At 41.9% G+C, this 17513-nt stretch overlaps 1 protein-coding gene across 6 annotated transcripts in view; it reads right to left on the reverse strand.

Moving 5' to 3' along the window:
• DLG5 (discs large MAGUK scaffold protein 5) overlaps positions 1-16717 on the reverse strand; it is a 110890-nt gene extending 94173 nt beyond the window's left edge. For all 6 annotated transcript variants that reach the window (XM_062612954.1, XM_062612936.1, XM_062612918.1 and 3 more), the window contains exon 1: positions 15756-16717. In XM_062612954.1, coding sequence (XP_062468938.1) covers positions 15756-16056 — 301 coding nt within the window. In that variant the 5' untranslated portion in view covers positions 16057-16717. The remainder of the gene's footprint in view (positions 1-15755) is intronic.
• Positions 16718-17513: the final 796 nt, after the last annotated feature.

A 17513-nucleotide genomic window follows, 5' to 3' on the forward strand; every position in this document is an offset into this window, starting at 1 on the left:
ATTTGGCAAGTCATAGAATCAAAATGGTTTGGGTTGGAAGGGACCTTAAGATCATCTAGGTCAAACATGCTGTCATTGGCAGGAACAACTTCCACTAGAACATGTCGCCCAAGGCCCTGTCCAACCTGGCCTTGAACACTGCCAGGGACTGGGCATCCATAACTTCTCTGGGCAATTTGTTCCACTGTCTCACCACCCTCACAGTGAAGAACTTCTTCCCTGTATCTAAATCTACCCTCTTTCAGTTTACAGCCATTCTCCCTTGTCCTATCCCTATATGCCCTTCTAAAAAGTCCCTCTCCAGATTTCTTGTAGCCCCCCTTTGGGCACCAGAAGCTGCTCTAAGGTTTCCTCTGAGCCTTCTCTTGTACAGGCTGAACAACTCCAACTCTCTCAGTCTGTCTTCATAGGAGAGGCGCTCCAGCCCTCTGATCACCTTTGTGGCCCTCTTCAGGACTCGCCCCTGGTCCTTCTTATACTGGGGGCTCCAGAGCTGAACGCAGCACTGCAGGTGGGATCTCACAAGAGCAGCAGGGGAGAATCATTTATATTAGAGGGGGAAAGTCATTAATAATGTTTTCTTAATGCATGATCTGCTCTGCCATAAAGTTCACATTCATGTATTCATTTCCTCTGCATGACAGAAAACCTCTCCAAAAGTCTTCAATTCAGTACAGTTGCTATAATCCATGCATTGATGGAAATTTGCAATTTTTGCCAGTTTTGAGGAGAAGAAAAAATAACACGTTCCACCTCAGAATCAACTTTTCACATTAAAGTGAACTGACATCTTTATACTCAGACAACACAATTGGCAATCCCAGGTCTAAACATGGCATAGCAACAACTACTCAACTATACGTCTATAATTTCCTATTTATTTTACAGCATCAGCATTGAAGAGGAATATCCAGCAGCAAGACATATGACATCTAATTTGAGATTTTTCAACTAACTGCAAACCCATGAACATACTTTCTGCTTTATGTCTGAAAGTAGTATTAAGGATGCACATTTTAAATGTTAGTATTACCATTTCAGATCTGCAAGTGGCATTTGAGCACAGCAAAAAAAAAAAAAAAAAAAAAGAAAAAAAGTATGTCTTCATATAATGTAGACAATTCACATTCCATCATCATATGTGAACCATTTGCATATCAGAAAGTAGTAGCAAAGATTACCAGTAAATTTGCACTAACCATTTTACCGCAGTTGTCCCACCCAAGATGGGGAAATCAAACAAATCTCCCATTGCAGTGCAAAGGTCTTCCTGTATGAGTTTTACACAGCAGTTGAAAATGCAATCACTAATTAGCCTTATGTAATAGAAGTTGTCCTGGGTTCAGCAGTAGCAGCCATTTTTCTCCTTCTTAGTAGCTGGTGCAGTGCTGTGTTTTTGATTTTCAGCCTGGGAACAGCACTGATAACACCAATGTTTTTAGTTGCTGCTCAGTAATATTTACTCTGACCAAGGACTTTCTGAGTCTCATGCTCTGTCAGGGAGGAGGGGAAGCCAGGAGGAAACAGAGACAGGACACCTGACCCAAACTAGCCAAAGAGGTATTCCATACCACAGCACGTCATGTCCACTATATAAACTGAGGGCAGTTACCCAGAAAGGTCAGATCACTGCTCACCGCTGGGTATCGGTCAGCAGGTGGTGAGCAATTGTATTCTCTTCCCTTGTTATTTCCCTTATCATTATTATTATTGGTGGTAGCAGCAGTGATTTGTGTTATACCTTAGTTACTGGACTGTTCTCATCCCAATCTGTGGGAGTTACACTCTTTTGATTCTCCTCCCCATCTCTTCGGGGGGGGGGGGGGGGGGGGGGGCAGGGGGAGGAAGAGAGAGGAGTGAGTGAGCAGCTGCGTAGTTCTGAGTTACTGGCTGGTCTTAAACCATGACAGAAGTCTAATCTGGTAAAATGTTCAGAGATAAATTCTTAACTTTAGGGTCATGAACTGATAAATTTAAGAACACACCAGAGTTATGGTATTAGCACACATTTTCAGTTACGGATCATGGTATATCTGGCCATGCCCAAGCCCATGACTTTGGTTCAACAAGCATCCTGACCTTTATTTTTTGTGTTCAATCTGATATGGCAAAACCAAATACATTTTACCAGAGCAGCAATATTACTGAAACAGTACTGGTAAAAAAAAAAACCAAAAACATCAATTTTTTTAGCCATTTCTTATATGTGTCAGGGAATTCTTCATGCGAAGTCTAACTGGTAGTGAGGATCATCCTAGCTAATTCAATTGACTTTGTACCAAAGCAAACAGGGAATGCTGACACAACCACCACTACAGAAAAAGTTAAATAGTTTGATTTCACTTCTCTCAGCCACCCACTCCACTCCTCCGCCCTACACCTCTGCAAAGCTCATGATCACTACAAAGCAGAGAGAGACCCCAAGCCCAGACTGGCTGGAATGCTCTCCTCAGACCCAGAGCTCCCGGAACACTTGAATTGCACGGCAGGTTAAAAAAAATGCCAAATTCTAGCCCCAGCTCATGCCTGTGGAAGGTCACCTACTTCTGCAAACAAGCTCAGGGCTTAAGCAAGCACATATAATTGCCCATGATCTATTCCCCCCCCCCCCCCCCTTACAGAACTCCACCTGATTTTCATCACAAAGGGAGTCCTTTCGATGAGTTGCCTCATACCTTTTTAACAATACATTATTCACATTCTGCTCTGAATATACATCATTTTCCCTCTTCTCCATGGCACAAGTCCCTAAGCCCTTCAGACATGATCATTCCGCTAAAAGCATTCCCATACTTACCTCCACGGTGTTTATTCCCAATTTCTGCACTAGGAAACTGAGACAGAGCAATTAACATCAGTAATTATCCTAGTTTTGGCATTTAAACCGTGACAGCAATGTTGCATATTCAGCTTTGACATCCACAACACGGCTGAAATGAAATTATACAGAAGGCAGTTGGCAATGAAAACATCTCTCTCAAAGGTCGTGTTTTCAGAGCATTACCTGAAGCAGAGACTGCTTTTTATACTAGCATGAAATGAGCATTCTTAAACATTAGTAGGTTCATTCAAAAGAATTCTTAATGAGCACAGATCTGTCTAGAAGACTCAGAATAGCAGCTTTTCCCTGTGATGTCACTTCCAGCCAAAAATACAGATACACTATGTGCAAGAGACAACAGAATGAAACTTTCAAGGACTCAAAGTGACTTTATTTAAACCCTATTCTTGATCTGATAAAAGTTATAGGGAAAATTATATGTATTTTTCATTATTTTCATCATGATAATTAATCCATGCTTAATGAAAATTAGTCTTTGGGTACTTCCTGTTTAGAAATAATTCTGTAAATTTCTCTAGGCTGATGCAAAATTAAGATAGAAAACCCACAAAGCATTTGATTTGAAATATATTTTAAAGAGAAAAAGAAAATCATAAGTTCAGCAAGACCTGTGATGTGAATAAGCATTTTGACAAGCCCAAATTTTATGTTCAGAAGGCTGCAGATACACAGATTTGAGAAGCAGTTATTATAACACCCACAAACCACAAAAGAAACTGTGGTGTAGAAAGACTAACTTGCCTAAATCACTTTTGTCCAGCATAACAGAATTGAAGAACAACTTCATTTCTTGAAAAACTTTCAAAAATCCTAACCACTGGTATACCTTGCAATCCAACAGCCAGAAAAAAATGATTCATTACAACCTCTCAACATGCCACACCTATTTATTACCTCTATTTTCAAGTGCTCAGAACAGCGAACAGCTTTGTTTTTAAGTTCATAATAATGATCATAACAAACATGAGTTCATAACAAACACCGGACATCTAGGGTTTATGTCAGTTCTTCAGATTAGAATTTATTTAATTCTGAAAAAACTGTAATCTTTGAGTCTTATTGAAAAAGTTGTCCTTAACATAAGGATATCTCTTAAGGGAATGCAGAGTTATCTTTCCTGTTAAGCACTTTCTTATGCATTTATCTTCCACAAAGCAAAAGAGGGGATCAAAGACGTGGCTCCTATGTTCTTTAGTTTACAGTGTCATACAATATTTTACAATATATAAACCCTATTTAAGACCACACTGCTAAGAGGGGTGGGCAGACCAACACAAAAATGTATTTAGATAAAAATTCTGTAGCATTAAACAATATTAAAGAAATCACTTAAAATGGTATGTTCATTTTATTGCCTGTTAAGATGTACAAATCTAATGCATGAATAGTAACATAGACAACAGATCCCCTTACACCACTATCAAGAAAGGCTACCGAGTGCTCAGCTGGGAAAGCCAAGAAGCAACTTAACAACACACCGCATTTGAATAGAAAAACACCTGAGGACAGCAGAAAATCGAGAGCAGAGATTAGGCAGCAAACGAGACTTCCCTCCATAAGCTAAAAAGTTGTGTTGAAATCATTAAGAAAATTAAGCACACTTTAGTGATCTTCTGAAAGAGAGCTGGAAAAGAAAACATTTTTAATACTAAAAATTCTACCTAAATGCAGATACTACACAACATCTGATACTAGTTAGACTCAGATCCAAAACCAAGATCTCAATCTAATCTGCAAGGTCAGAAAACCTAAAGCATCAATGATCCAAAGTCACTTTCTCTCACTGTCATAAAACCAGCGAAGTATTCCCCAAAAATTGTAAAGCTCTAACCATGGCACATTTATTATCTTGCACAAGCTATTATTTCACCATAACATACTATCAAATGGTTTTAGTGATTATGGTGGGTTTGTGTCTTACATAACAATGATAATAATGTATGCAATCATATTTCAGCAAAACCTTTATTTTGGGTTAGGCGCTTTTTTTTATTGTTTTCTTAAATGCACTGTAGGAATAAGCCAAATTATCTTGATAAGAGAGAACTGGTCTTTAAAAGTCTCATCCATTTTCAATATTAAGGGTTTTTTTCATGAAAAAAAAAGGCATTTATCATTAAAAATGCAGTATGTATTAAAAATTTCCATGCATAAATGTACACCTACAAATGCATCTGATAAGATGAATTCACAGAACGTTTTATATGGATTCCCTAGAACAGCTACTAAAACCCTCAGATACAATCTGGCTCATGTGCCCGTGAGAAAGCTAAACAGATTCAGAGCAAAACCAATAAACTTGACGCTATTGTTGCAATGCAGACTTGCAGACAAAGGAATAAAGAACTTGAGTTTCCAGAGATGCTGAGCAACACAGTGTAGCACACTGAAATTCCTTACAAGGAAACTGCTCCTCAACTTAGGCAGGTAACAGCAGTGCTGCAAGCATTCCAGTTCCACCAGTCTGCCTTTACCTTCTGGTTATCACTGGAAAGGAAGAAATCAGGGGACCAAAAAAAGTAAAAATTCAGTACCAAAACCATAGTAACCACCTGGATTTTTGCAGCACTTAATGAATTTGCCATAGTTGACTCTAAAATTAAATTGAGATTTGACATTCTAGACAATATAATGGGACACTCCCTGGCAAATAAAATTTTATGCAAGTTATGTATGCACAGGATATCACTGAAGATCAAATCAACTCAGCCAGAGACAGAGACACAGCTCAGCATTTACACATTGTGTTTTCTTCCAGTCCAGCACACATTACACACAGGTTTCAGCCAAACAAGGCTGTACAGAACAGGACTGCAACCAGCCTTGCCAAAGATTTCCTTCATGTATTTACAAATTTTCAATTGATACCAATACCGCTGATATACCATGTCCTAAAAAACTGAGGCAGAAATTATCTGACCTCCGTATCTGAAACTCCTTCTCAGCATTACCAAGGAACATTTTCCTGCTCAGTTTACACACTGCTCTGCCACTTGCAGCAGTGCTGCCTACGAAATACTCCTGATTAGTCCAAAGATGTCAGAAAAACAAGAAAGGTTCATGAACCAGGATAACAAATTAATATATTTGTATTATTAGTTAGTGTAGTGTAGTGTAAAACACTGGCCTACACATTTTCAAGGCCAGTGATTTTTAGAAAAATCACTCATTAAATATCTCAAAGTTCACATCTGCAGTCTATACCTAAGTCAGCTTCATGTTACTCAATGGGGTAGGCAACGGTTAACACATTAACGCAAACTAATCGGACCCTTAGCCTAAAGAAGTAGCCCATGCATCTTACTGAAAGTCTCCTAATATGCCCTAACGGCAATTAGAAGCCTTAAAAACTTAAATTTCTCCAGGAAAAAAAAAAAACACAAAACACCACCAAAGGCTGCCTGTGCACTGGCAGAGCAGCAAAGGAAAGCTGTTGCAGCATATCCAAATAGAAAACAAATGAGACAGACTGAGCATTCCAAGGACCATGGCCACAGAAAGTGGTGAAGGAGCTGAACAAGAAAGTTGTATTTTTAATACTCCCTCCTGGTAAAAGGGAAAAAATACCACCAACACTATCAGATGAAAACAATACAACTAAATTCCCTCTTGAGAGTAGCTCTTTTGTGATTTGGAAAGGGGTTTAGTACTGCTTTTTTGTGATTTTATTCTTTGTAAAACTCAGGTTGTGCCTACATAGCTCATTCCAAGTCCAGCCCAAGCCAAGAACTAAATGATGGAGCAGCAGAAGACAAGAAGCCAGTTGACCAATTACAAGGAAAAGCCTACTGTTCTTTAAGGCTTGCTTGGGGGAAAGAGGGGGAGGTGTGGGTGGTGTTGGTTTTAAGACTTAAACTTTTTATCTTATTTTTAACCACGCCTACTTAAGTCAAAGGGCCTTTAACAAACTAAAAGAGCAAATCTGTTAAAAATACAACACACCCTATCTTCAATTAAAGGTTATGTGAGCTCTCAAATAACATCACTCTTTCTCATAAAAACATTCAGAAAGGAAAAGAGAGACATTGATGACTATTTTAAAGATTAAGAAGTGAAGTTAATACCTGAGTATTTTCATTATGGTGATGCCTAAAGCCTCAAAAATAACCCCTTTTAGATAACCTTATTTCATCACCATTAAACACTCATTTGCACACCGCCTGAAAAACAGAACATCATGATGTAAATGCAAAGTAGATCTGAAAAATCACTGCAGATGTTCAGAAGATATTGTATGAAGTGTTTAAGAGAACATTAAAACTGCATAACAAGAAGCTTTCCTGAAAGAAAGAATTGCTAAAACCACATCTGTCAATCTTCTGTCGACTTCTAGTTGAAGAGCTCCCAAAAACTCAATCAACCCCTCTTTCCACAGGATCATAAATGAGGAAGATGACCTCAAATTATGTAAGTGCTCCAAAAGAGCAAGATCACATGGTTACCCAAGCCTAATAACTATCTCTTCCTAGAGTTATTTTTCCACAAAAGCATGCATCAGGAGAAAGCTATCCACAAGAAAAACAAATAGAAACAAGAAACAGAAGCAATAAAGGAGATAAATATGCTTATTAAAATAACACGTCAAGATCTATGCAGCAACGTAACAGCTGTATTTGGTAACTTTTATATTTATTAAACCAGCTTTATTTCCCCACCCCAAAAGTGGGATGTTTTTAAAGAAAGCCACATATGCACACATCTGACAGGTTGACTACCACAGGAAAAAAAAGAATATACTTGAGAAGCAAGGCTTCTGGTGCACTAACATCAACAGGACACAGCTCACCTGCAGCAAATTAATCCACAGTTCCAACTACATTTTATATCATTTTACCCAAGGAAAATACCTTTTCCTACACTACAGCTAAGTTTTCCCACACAAACTGTTTTGAACACTAACAATAAGCAAACAGCCAACAGCCTCACTTTCTGAGGCCCGAGCATACAAGTGGTGCTTAAGACATTGTCTAATCCAAAGTGCTTAGTATGCAAGGCCTGAATCCTGTCAACACTTGCGCACACCTAACCTGATGCATACAAACTGGATTACTCACATGCTGGAAGGTAAATACATGAGTAATAAGCATGTTCGTGAATCAGCAATTATGTGCAGGCAGAATAAAAAGCTAAGGTGGAAGGAGAGGGGGCATGGTACAAGAGGCAAGAAAGTTGTCACAAGCTATTAATGGGTGTAAAAGTCGATGTTCCCAACTGGCTATTTAGGAAAACTAACTTAGAAGTAAATTTAAAGAATGTTAGCTTTGAGGGAGGTAGGGAGAAGGAGACTTTCTTTGGTTTATCATCCAGGTACACAATAAATTGTCAACTATGTAAAAAGTCTGCCAAGAAACAACCCTGATACTGCTCCTCCCCAACCCCCACAACTCTCCAGCTGAAACACTTATTAGCTTTAGATTCTCATTTTCTTTCTTTCTCCAGCTTCAGGCCATCATGCTGTAGAAAGCTTCTGAATCGGGGTGATATGTGATAAGGCCTATTCAAAATTCAATTCCTTTATCAGCCAACTCAAAAAAAAAAAAAAATTCTAAAAAATTCTAAAACCCAAACAGCAGCTCTCCAGAACTTATTAGTGCTGTGAACAAGCAAACTGCTAAGCCACTAGACTGAGGAATTATGAAATTAGAGGCTTTGGAAGTTGTGAGGAAGGAGGAGAGATGGGCTCCTGAACTGAGCCTGCTCAACTTCTCCGACACCAGTTTGGGTAACAAGTACCTTCCAGTTGTAGTAAGTTACTCTGTATTGCCCAGTAATCATACATTGTCATGAAAAATATCCTTAAACGTTCACCCCAAATGGCCAAGTTTTTCCATCAGCTTCTTCAAGATACATCAATTCTAGGTACTCTGACTGCTATCACCAGCTTTTTAAGCCTGCAAAGGGTGCTCTGTGGAGATGAAACTCCTCTTGCACAACAGCTTAGAACAGGAGATCCCAGTTTTAACCTTATTTGTTAGCTACAGCAACAAGAGATGCTGGTACTACCCCATCACCAACAACATACCTGATGATGCATCACAAACTATGGCACACATACAAATATACCAATTATACAGCAAACACTGTGTGCGAGGTATTCTGAACTGGTTTCTAAGCTAAAGTACTATGGGTGTCCCTCAACATTTTAGTACTTCTGTCTTGCATTGACAAGAATTAATATACCAGAGTAACACTGAGAACGCCAAAATATGGCCCTTTTGGAAAAGCCAGGCTCCAACATTCAAGATGTACTATCAGTGCCCATCTCTTCAGGGGACAGCACCCTTTTATGATGTTTTCATTAGAAAAGCATTGGCTAGCTCCAAGCCAAACCTCGGATGGTACAAAATTTCCAGCTCCTACATCAGAATGATTAAGCTTTAAATTATCACTATCCACAAAAAAAAAAAAGCAGCCAATGACTTGTACCTTGAAGGTCTAATGCTTTGGTGTTGACTTCTCAATATAACTTGGAATGACACAGAAGCCTTATGTCTCAACTTCATTACTACAGCTCTTTTCTAACAATGTCATATGTACTAACAAGTTTTTCCCTCTCTATCAATACTACAAACACTTTACATAAGGAAATGTTTTTGCTTTTTAATAAATTTTAATTAAAAACAAAAACAAACAAAACAACAACAACAACAAATACCACACACCACCAAAACACAACAGGAAGCAATTGCCTCAGACTTTAACATCCAAAACGAGCTAGGGACTCAACAGCTCTGAAAAAGGAAACCTCTGCTCTTGTAATTTTAGAGCATAAGAAATTGTCAGGTAAAATGTGAAAAGTAGAATGAATTTGTCAAGACTTACTGGTATCTTTCTAATGGCAAGGGTTCTAAATAAGGAATTGTAATGTTATAAAATAACGACTGAAATAACAATTAGGACTAAAGGGAAAAAGACAGTTAACAAGAGCAAGGGAAGTTAGGAAGCAAATTGACAGAAACAAGTTTAAAAAGAGAAAGTGGTAAAAGCAAGCAGCAGAGAAAAAAAAAAAAAAAAGAAGTCACTACCCATGTGGTAGCTACGGTCTTCACTACCTAGACCAGAGGTCCAAAATACTCACTGCAGCCAACATAGGTTAAGACATTGAGAACAGTCATTAAATCAAGCTAAATATCTGAAATCTCAGAGACAAACAACCTTTAGCTTAAATAAATAAGGAACAAATAACAGAAAGTTATTGGCTTTCCTTACTGATCATGACTGAAAGTGAAATTTATGCTTCCATTTCAGGATATTCATTCACAAAAGTAACAAGTTAAAAGAACCCTTCAAAAATGTGTCAGTTTCTTTTCAGTAATTTTGTAAGACCCCAAGTCCTGTGCGTGTCCAAAGCAACTGGACAGCTGTAGGCACCAATACCACAGAAATTATTATTATTCTTTTTACACTGACAAAAATTATGTCCCCACGAGTTTACTGTGCCCAACTCCCCCCTCCCAAGCACAGCAAAATTGTAATTGAGAACTACCACCCTTGGGATCTGTGAACTACTAAAACATGCATTTCCTTCTTTGGGATTGAGAGCCTGATTTCATTCACTTATTAGACATTAGGAATACCCCTCCAGACACTTGCTGAAAACCTCCCGCATGTTTTTACCCTGGCAGTTCCAAAAGATACCACAAATCTGAGGTCATGAGAAGACACAGGTACTGAAAAACTAGCACTTGGTATATTATCAACTTTAATTACTGCTTAGTGCTGCTGAAGACCTGTACTTCTTCTAATGTGACTTCTGAATGTTGCCTGCTTTTTCATCTGCACAGTTTAAGAAATCCTGTAACAAGGCTTGTGAAGCTACCCTGGGAACTAATAACAGGTCTGGAAAACCCAGACATACTGCTCTACTTCTCCCATTCTTCAATTTTCAGTGACGGAAGGGAGTATAAATTGTACTTAATTGCAAAATTGTCAGTTCGGTCCCTGAGTCAGTAAATTGCGCTTTTACAACTTCTCATTCTCCCCTCTCTGCTTCTCAGGGAATGTATACTTCCAGCATTATTTCTCCTCATCTCTCAGCACTTTTACTGTTTTCTTCCCCTACTTCACCATACAGCCTCCTGAGCCCTGCATTCTTCTCACTTACTCCTACAGGACACCACATCCCACCTCCACATCTCGCATCCTTCCTCCATACCACTTCTCAGCTCCTCACTAGCTCAGGTGCTCACTCCAGCCAGTCATCAATTAACCGTTTCTGGGAACCAGTCAACACTAGGAAACACAGAAGAGGGGGCACAATGTGGAAGTCCCAGCATCAGCCCTGAGCAGCCATTGCCTTGGAATTACGGTATTTCTTATGGGTCTCCTCAGTGCTGCCAGCAAGAGAAGTGGATCTCAGCTCTCCATCTCCTAAATTCATAAATACAGAGCTTGCCTTTTGCATTTGTTTTTAAATACATCAAAAGACTTTGCAATATTCAGAGGTAAACTTCCAAATTTCAGAATTCAAATTTCAAATGTCAAAATTTCAAATGCAATCCTGAGACTTTTTTCTTATAAAGCAGAGGAAGGAAGTTGATATAATCCCTCTAAAAAGCTATAAAAGTTTGAATTCTAGTTTTTGCCTTTTCCTGTATATGCCCAAATTTACTTTTTGGACTAGGAATAAACACCCGACACCATTAGAAAAATAAGCCTTATTAAATAATAGAAGGGAAACTTTAAAAATCAATCTTCAATCATCTACCTTCTTTCCTTCCTGTCTCTTTAAAGACCTTTAAAAATGCAATCAATTTGAAATTTCAGATTTTGAAGTTTTAAAACTTTAACTTCCGTCTTGAAGCTGTTAAATAAAACACCTCTGAAGCCTAACACTTCCAAAATGGTGCTAAATCCTTAAAGACAGCATTATGTTATGGTTCAGCCTACAGATGCACACTCACTAATTGCTGCTGCATGGGTACAGAAAAAAAAAGGAGACCAACTGCTAATATAAAAGAAAACTGAACCTAAAAGTTTAATAGCTGTGAAACCAGCAGCGAAGTTTTTGAACTTCAACAGTCCACTCAGCTTGAGGAGAAAACACTAGGAGCACTTTTGCAGTCCCACAAGTTCATCTAAAAAAAAAAAATTCCAAGCTTGACAAGCAAACCCGCCTTTCTCCCACTTTTTTAGTATCACCAAAATTTAGTACAAAGCTCTACATTATCTGAAGCAGTCTAAAGACTATATAGTTTCATTAGATTTCTGTCCTAGCCCTTTAATTACATTTAAAGTACACATTAATAGTACCTGTCACAGTGAAGTAACTTCCATTATATTCTTGTATTGGACATATTTTATGTCACAAAATTCACATTATATCAACTATAAGAATGAAATATTATCTGCTTAGAAAGATATCTAAGAGATAACTGAATGCTCAAAAGTCATTTATTTCCACATTAGAAGGGATACATTATTCTGTCAGGATATAGGATTTCTCATATGTATGATAGAAGGAATTTGCCAAATCAGGTAGTTAATAATAATCCATCAGTTCAAAATAAATAAATAAAAGCACTTGGCACACTACTTAAGAATTAGCCTATGTGCAAAGTACTGGGAGATTTTAAATCAGCCAACAGTCACCTTCACATAGAGCTAATTTCTCAGTGAGAATTTTAAACAGAAGTGCAATGTAGTAATCAAAGGTCTCACTCAAGGAAGAAGAAAAATCTCTGAACATGACTAAGTGAAACAGAGCTAACTGCACTTTGTTTAGCTTTTGCTTTGACAGAGGGTAGTTTCCTGATAGATTTTGCAGTTTACTAACACTCTTAGGCATACTACTCTCAAACTAGAAGCAAAACTAGCTTAATACACATTTTACTGGAGAAACTAACCACTCTACAGTTTTAGATTTAAAACAAGCAATGAGAAGCTACTATAACAAGACAAATATATTTAAATGGGGACTGAACTGGTGTTCATTCTACAAAGAAAGTTCCAGTTCTTTTCCTTCCACAGTCAGGCCAGCTTTTTACTTCCCTCTGTGTTGTGCTGATAAATACTTACAGAAGTGTCAGCTCTACACTGTCCAGCCACCCACAAGAACTGTTCAGACAAGTAATAGTCTGAGTTTCCATTCCAGTTTAAGTACTACCTTTAAAGTCCAATAGGAGGTAATATTTAAAATATGAAGGAAGAAAACACAAAGTAAGGCTACACATTGCATATATTAAAATGGAAGGAAACTCACTATTCCCACTATAGTGAGCATATGCTCACTAAAATAGTAACTGTATGCTGAATTCTGCAACTGTGAACAAAAATACGTTTCTGATTACATTCCCATTTCCCTCACAACAGCAGTACACTGGAAAAATAAATTAACAAACATTACTACCAGAACTTATCAGTTATAAATAATTTTCATCTCCAACAAGCACTCAAGGGAGGTGCTTCGTATCAGCCTCCTCTTACAAACAATACCAAAATTAAGTGTATCACTGTAAATTGTCATTTTTCATATACTAATGGTAATTTTAAAAATTAATTCAGCTGGACAGGTTCAATTAAATGTGTATTTAAGATGCATTATTTTTTTTTTGTCTTTAAGAACTGATGCATTTCACCTAATATACACTGAGGACTGTTTCACTTAGTATTTTAAGTACAGAATCCAAGAGTTCTCCTTGCTACTGTGCCTCCAGTTTGCTACTACACCCAAAGAACAAAAAGTGATTTGACTCATCTGCCTTCAACATCCCCGGTGAAAAGGAGTAAAACTCCTAATTGGCACGAGGAGAGCAGGCGGGTGGTCAGACTTCCTAGAGGGAGTAAAACCCAATTACATGTGAACACAGGCTCATACAAGAAACTTTCTACTGCAGTTACCCTCACCCATTAACTCTTTGCACAACACATCCAGGACAAACTTGCACGTACACCAGTTTTCAGGGGTATTCAGCGGGCACACAAGCAGCCTCACCACTAGTTACCATGAGACTTCCTCAGAGGAGTAAAGTTGGAATATATACAACAGTGTTTGAAAGCTCAGGTCCTTTACCTTCTTCTCAGCACAACGGTTTATTCTTAAACTCAGTGTTAGCCATCTCATCTCCTGTGTACTTGTAAACATGTTTATCGCAAGGGAAACAAAGCCAACTAACTCTCAAAGTTAGCTTTTTACTACTATTGATAAATGAAAGCAATAAAATTTTAAAACCCATCTAGTCAGGGGAACATCTTTCCCCAGACAGATGTTAATTTAACTCAGATTAACCTCATGAATGCATTCTGTCTAGGAGGATATAGCTCATTTTGCCAATCAAACTATTTTTCCCTTGAGAGCTCAATGTCGTGAGACATTCTGCAATTCCAATTTTGTGTTTTAAAAAAAAGACAGTACAACTATATCTAACGTCTACTTCATTTTTTCCTGCCATTCATGTTTTACACTTTTGTTTTTAAGGCTGGGGAATGTGAGTGGCCCAGTACCATTAATGCATCTTCTCAAAAAGATAAGACCAAGCACTAACCTAATCATGCAAAAACATCATGGGTACCATCCTGAAAGGCAGTGAGTGCCCTCATCTCCCATTGATGTCAGACCACATAATGTTAGAAGTGTTGAAGTCTATTGTTCAGTCCATTTTTCCCCAACCTGGGAGGTCCTGACATATATTCATTAAGAAAGGCCATACACTATAATACAGTAATATGAAACAAAACATAAGACCCTCAAGCATTTTTGTTTGTTTGTTTACCAAACTCATAGCACCAACAGCATAACTCAAACTGCAGAGTACATGGTGCAACTGCACATGCAAGCACTATTTTCCAAACAGAAGCAGCTCTTAAAGGGTTTTATTTTCTTAAAGAAATTGTATAGTTTTTAAGAGCCAGGAAGCCCTCCCAATGCAGTTCCTCACATAAACAGGTAGTCACCTGCAATTCCCAAATCTGGTAACAAAACCAAAAAGTGACCCCACATTTCTGAATGGGTCTTGGACACACACTGGAATAGAACACCTACACATCACTTGGTCAACTGCATATTCTTTATCTGTAATCTATAATATAGAATTATCATTGCCTTCAACTGAATTATTACTCATCCAGAAACACAGCTGCACTTACAAGGCCTCACGTATTACCACTGAATTGTTATTATCTTAAAGCTGGTATTGTCCACATAAAAGTGGACTGTGGCTTGCTCTGGAAGAAGAATAGGGGAAGACTTATGGGTCAAAGCCCAACTTAGTTAAGAAGGCGATTTAGAATAAAATTCTTCTCGTCTGGATTTCCAGTGTAATCAATGGTTTTCCTGTTCCAACCACCACGAAGAGTTACAATAACGCAACCTCAAACGTATGTCTCTCCGGAGGAAAACAGTTACAATATTTATTCAGACGCACATCTGCTGAGGTCCTGCCAGCCAGCCTATTCCAGCAAGCTGGGTGCACGGGGGTTTCAGTTTTGCCCAGTCAAGAAGAGACTACTGAACACCGCCGGCAGCTCCGGTGAGCTCAAGAAAGGAAGACCCCTGCGGGCACGGCTTTCCCTAGCCCCCAGCCAGCACCCCGCTGCTGGGGGTGGGAGCAGCAGCAAGAACAGCGCTGGGGTGGCTTCTCCTTACGGCATCGTGCAGCATCCACACACCTATCAGGGATCAGGACCAGCGCGCCCGCCAGAAGAGAAAGAAAAAGAGTCGAGAGCACAAAACACAAGTCGAGAACCCAACTGCAAACACCGGTGAATATCCCCTCCGCACCACTACGAATGAGCAGAATCCCCGACCACCGCCCGCTCGCTGCCCACCTCCAGGAGGGGGGCCCCCAAGGGGCCCGCGCTGCCGGCCGCTCCCCTACCCCTGGCCCAGTGGGGATGGGCGGGGGCAGCCGCTGCCCTCCTCCTCCTCCCCCCCACCACAACCCTCTTCGGGCCCCGCGCCCCTGACCCCACTCACCGGCTGTCTCGGCTGCCGCCGGCGCGCCCGCCACGCCGTTCAGGTAGAGGATGGAGAGCAGGTGGGGCTGTGTCTTCTCCAGGGCCACCCTCAGGTCTTGGAAGTGGTCCCGCTCCTTGGCCAGCAGCAAAGCGATGAGCAGCTCGGCCTTCCCGCCGCCCGCAGCCTCCAGGTCTCGCAGGTCGCGGGGGCCGAGGGCGCCGGCGGCCTCCAGCAGCTCCACCACCTTGTCCACCTCGGTCATGGCCTGCGCCAGGCTTTGGCGGCACTGGGCGAGCAGCTCCTTGTGCTTCGGCTCCATGGCCGCTGCAGGCCGCCGGCGGCCAAACTTCGCCCGCCGGGGCTGCGCACCGCCGCCGCCCCCCGACCCCGCAGCTCCGCCACCGCCGCCCCTGGGGAGGCGCGGGCCGAGGCGGAACGCTACCAGCCGCCCTCCTCCGGCAGCCGGCGCCCCCGCAGTGGCCCCCGGCGAAACTTCGTCCCGGGGAGGAGGCGCGGAGCTCGGGTAGGACCTGGGCCGAGGACGGCTTTGCCTCTTCCTCCTCCTCCGAACTGGGAGCCGCTGCCGCCGCGTTCCCCCTCAGGCAGACGGGGGGCAAGCCGGCGTCAGGAGCTGCTGCTGCTCTTCTTCTTCCAGTTGGCGCCCCTCTTGCCGCTTTTCCGCCCCCTCGGGCGGTGAAACAACTTCTCTCCCCTATTCCCGGGAGGGGGACAGCCCGGAGCAGAAGCCGAGGGCAGGACCACAACCTCCCCGACACCCCTCACCCCCCGTGGGGCAGCCCAGACAACTTCTTTCCTCCGCTAGCTACAGGCCACACGGCAGCGGAGGGGGTGGGGGGAGACGGCTTCAGCTCCAAGCACCTCCTTTCATTCGCGGGCGCATGCAGCCATATTGGTTGCACAAGGCTGCCGCCTGCGCCGAGACGGAGCTGTAGCAATGCATTGCCCGCCCGTTCCGCTCTTCTCCTCCCGCCGGCAAGCCGCAGCCTTCCCCACGGCCGGCCCGGTGGCGGCCGCCGCCCTCCTCCCGGCCGTCAGTCAAGGGCTCCCCACCGGCGGCTGTAGGGCGCAGAGGCGGAGCGCCGGCTCTCGGCCGGGGCAGGCTGGTGGGAAAGAACCCGGTGTGCCCTTCGTTAGCCGGGCGGCGTGCGGGAGGTTTGTCCCGTTCTTACCCCCGGGGAAGCGGGGCTGCGCCGCGGCAAGAAGAAGGAACTAGCCCCGGGTGTCTCGGCCGTGAGACAAAGGCTCCGCCGCGGCGGGCGGGGCGGCGCTCCTCCCCGGCGGCGGGGACGGGGGCTGCCTGCCTACCCCGGGCGGGTCGGGCGGCCGCGGCGGCTAGGAGTGTGGCCATAGCCGGCTGGGCAGTGCCATTGCGCTCTCCCGGAGAGTGGGAGCCCCGCGTGGAGCGGGTGGTGCAGCTGCAGGGGCCGGGGTCTGCACCGGCTAGCTTCCAAGGCCAGAGTTTATTTCATCCTAAGCCGGAAAGAGCAAAACATTGAAGTAATAATAACAGAGCGTTTGGGGCTTTGCCCATTAGAAGTTTTTGGGGAAAAAGAGTTTTCAAACGAGAGATCAAAGCATTCGTAGCATCTGTTGGCTCATCTTCCCCTTCCCCCCCCCCCCCCCCCCCGTTGTTTCGTCAATGTTTCATGAATAACCAGGGACCAAGTAATTTACCAGTGGAGTATGGATGTGTCTGTACTCAGCAGCAGCAGGATATAATTATTCAGCAGAGAAAAAGAGTATCAACTTTCCTGT

This window comes from Pezoporus occidentalis, unplaced genomic scaffold (assembly GCF_034315485.1).
Source record: "Pezoporus occidentalis ecotype Australia unplaced genomic scaffold, CSIRO_AGI_Poc_V1 ctg101, whole genome shotgun sequence".
Lineage (NCBI taxonomy): Eukaryota > Metazoa > Chordata > Aves > Psittaciformes > Psittacidae > Pezoporus > Pezoporus occidentalis.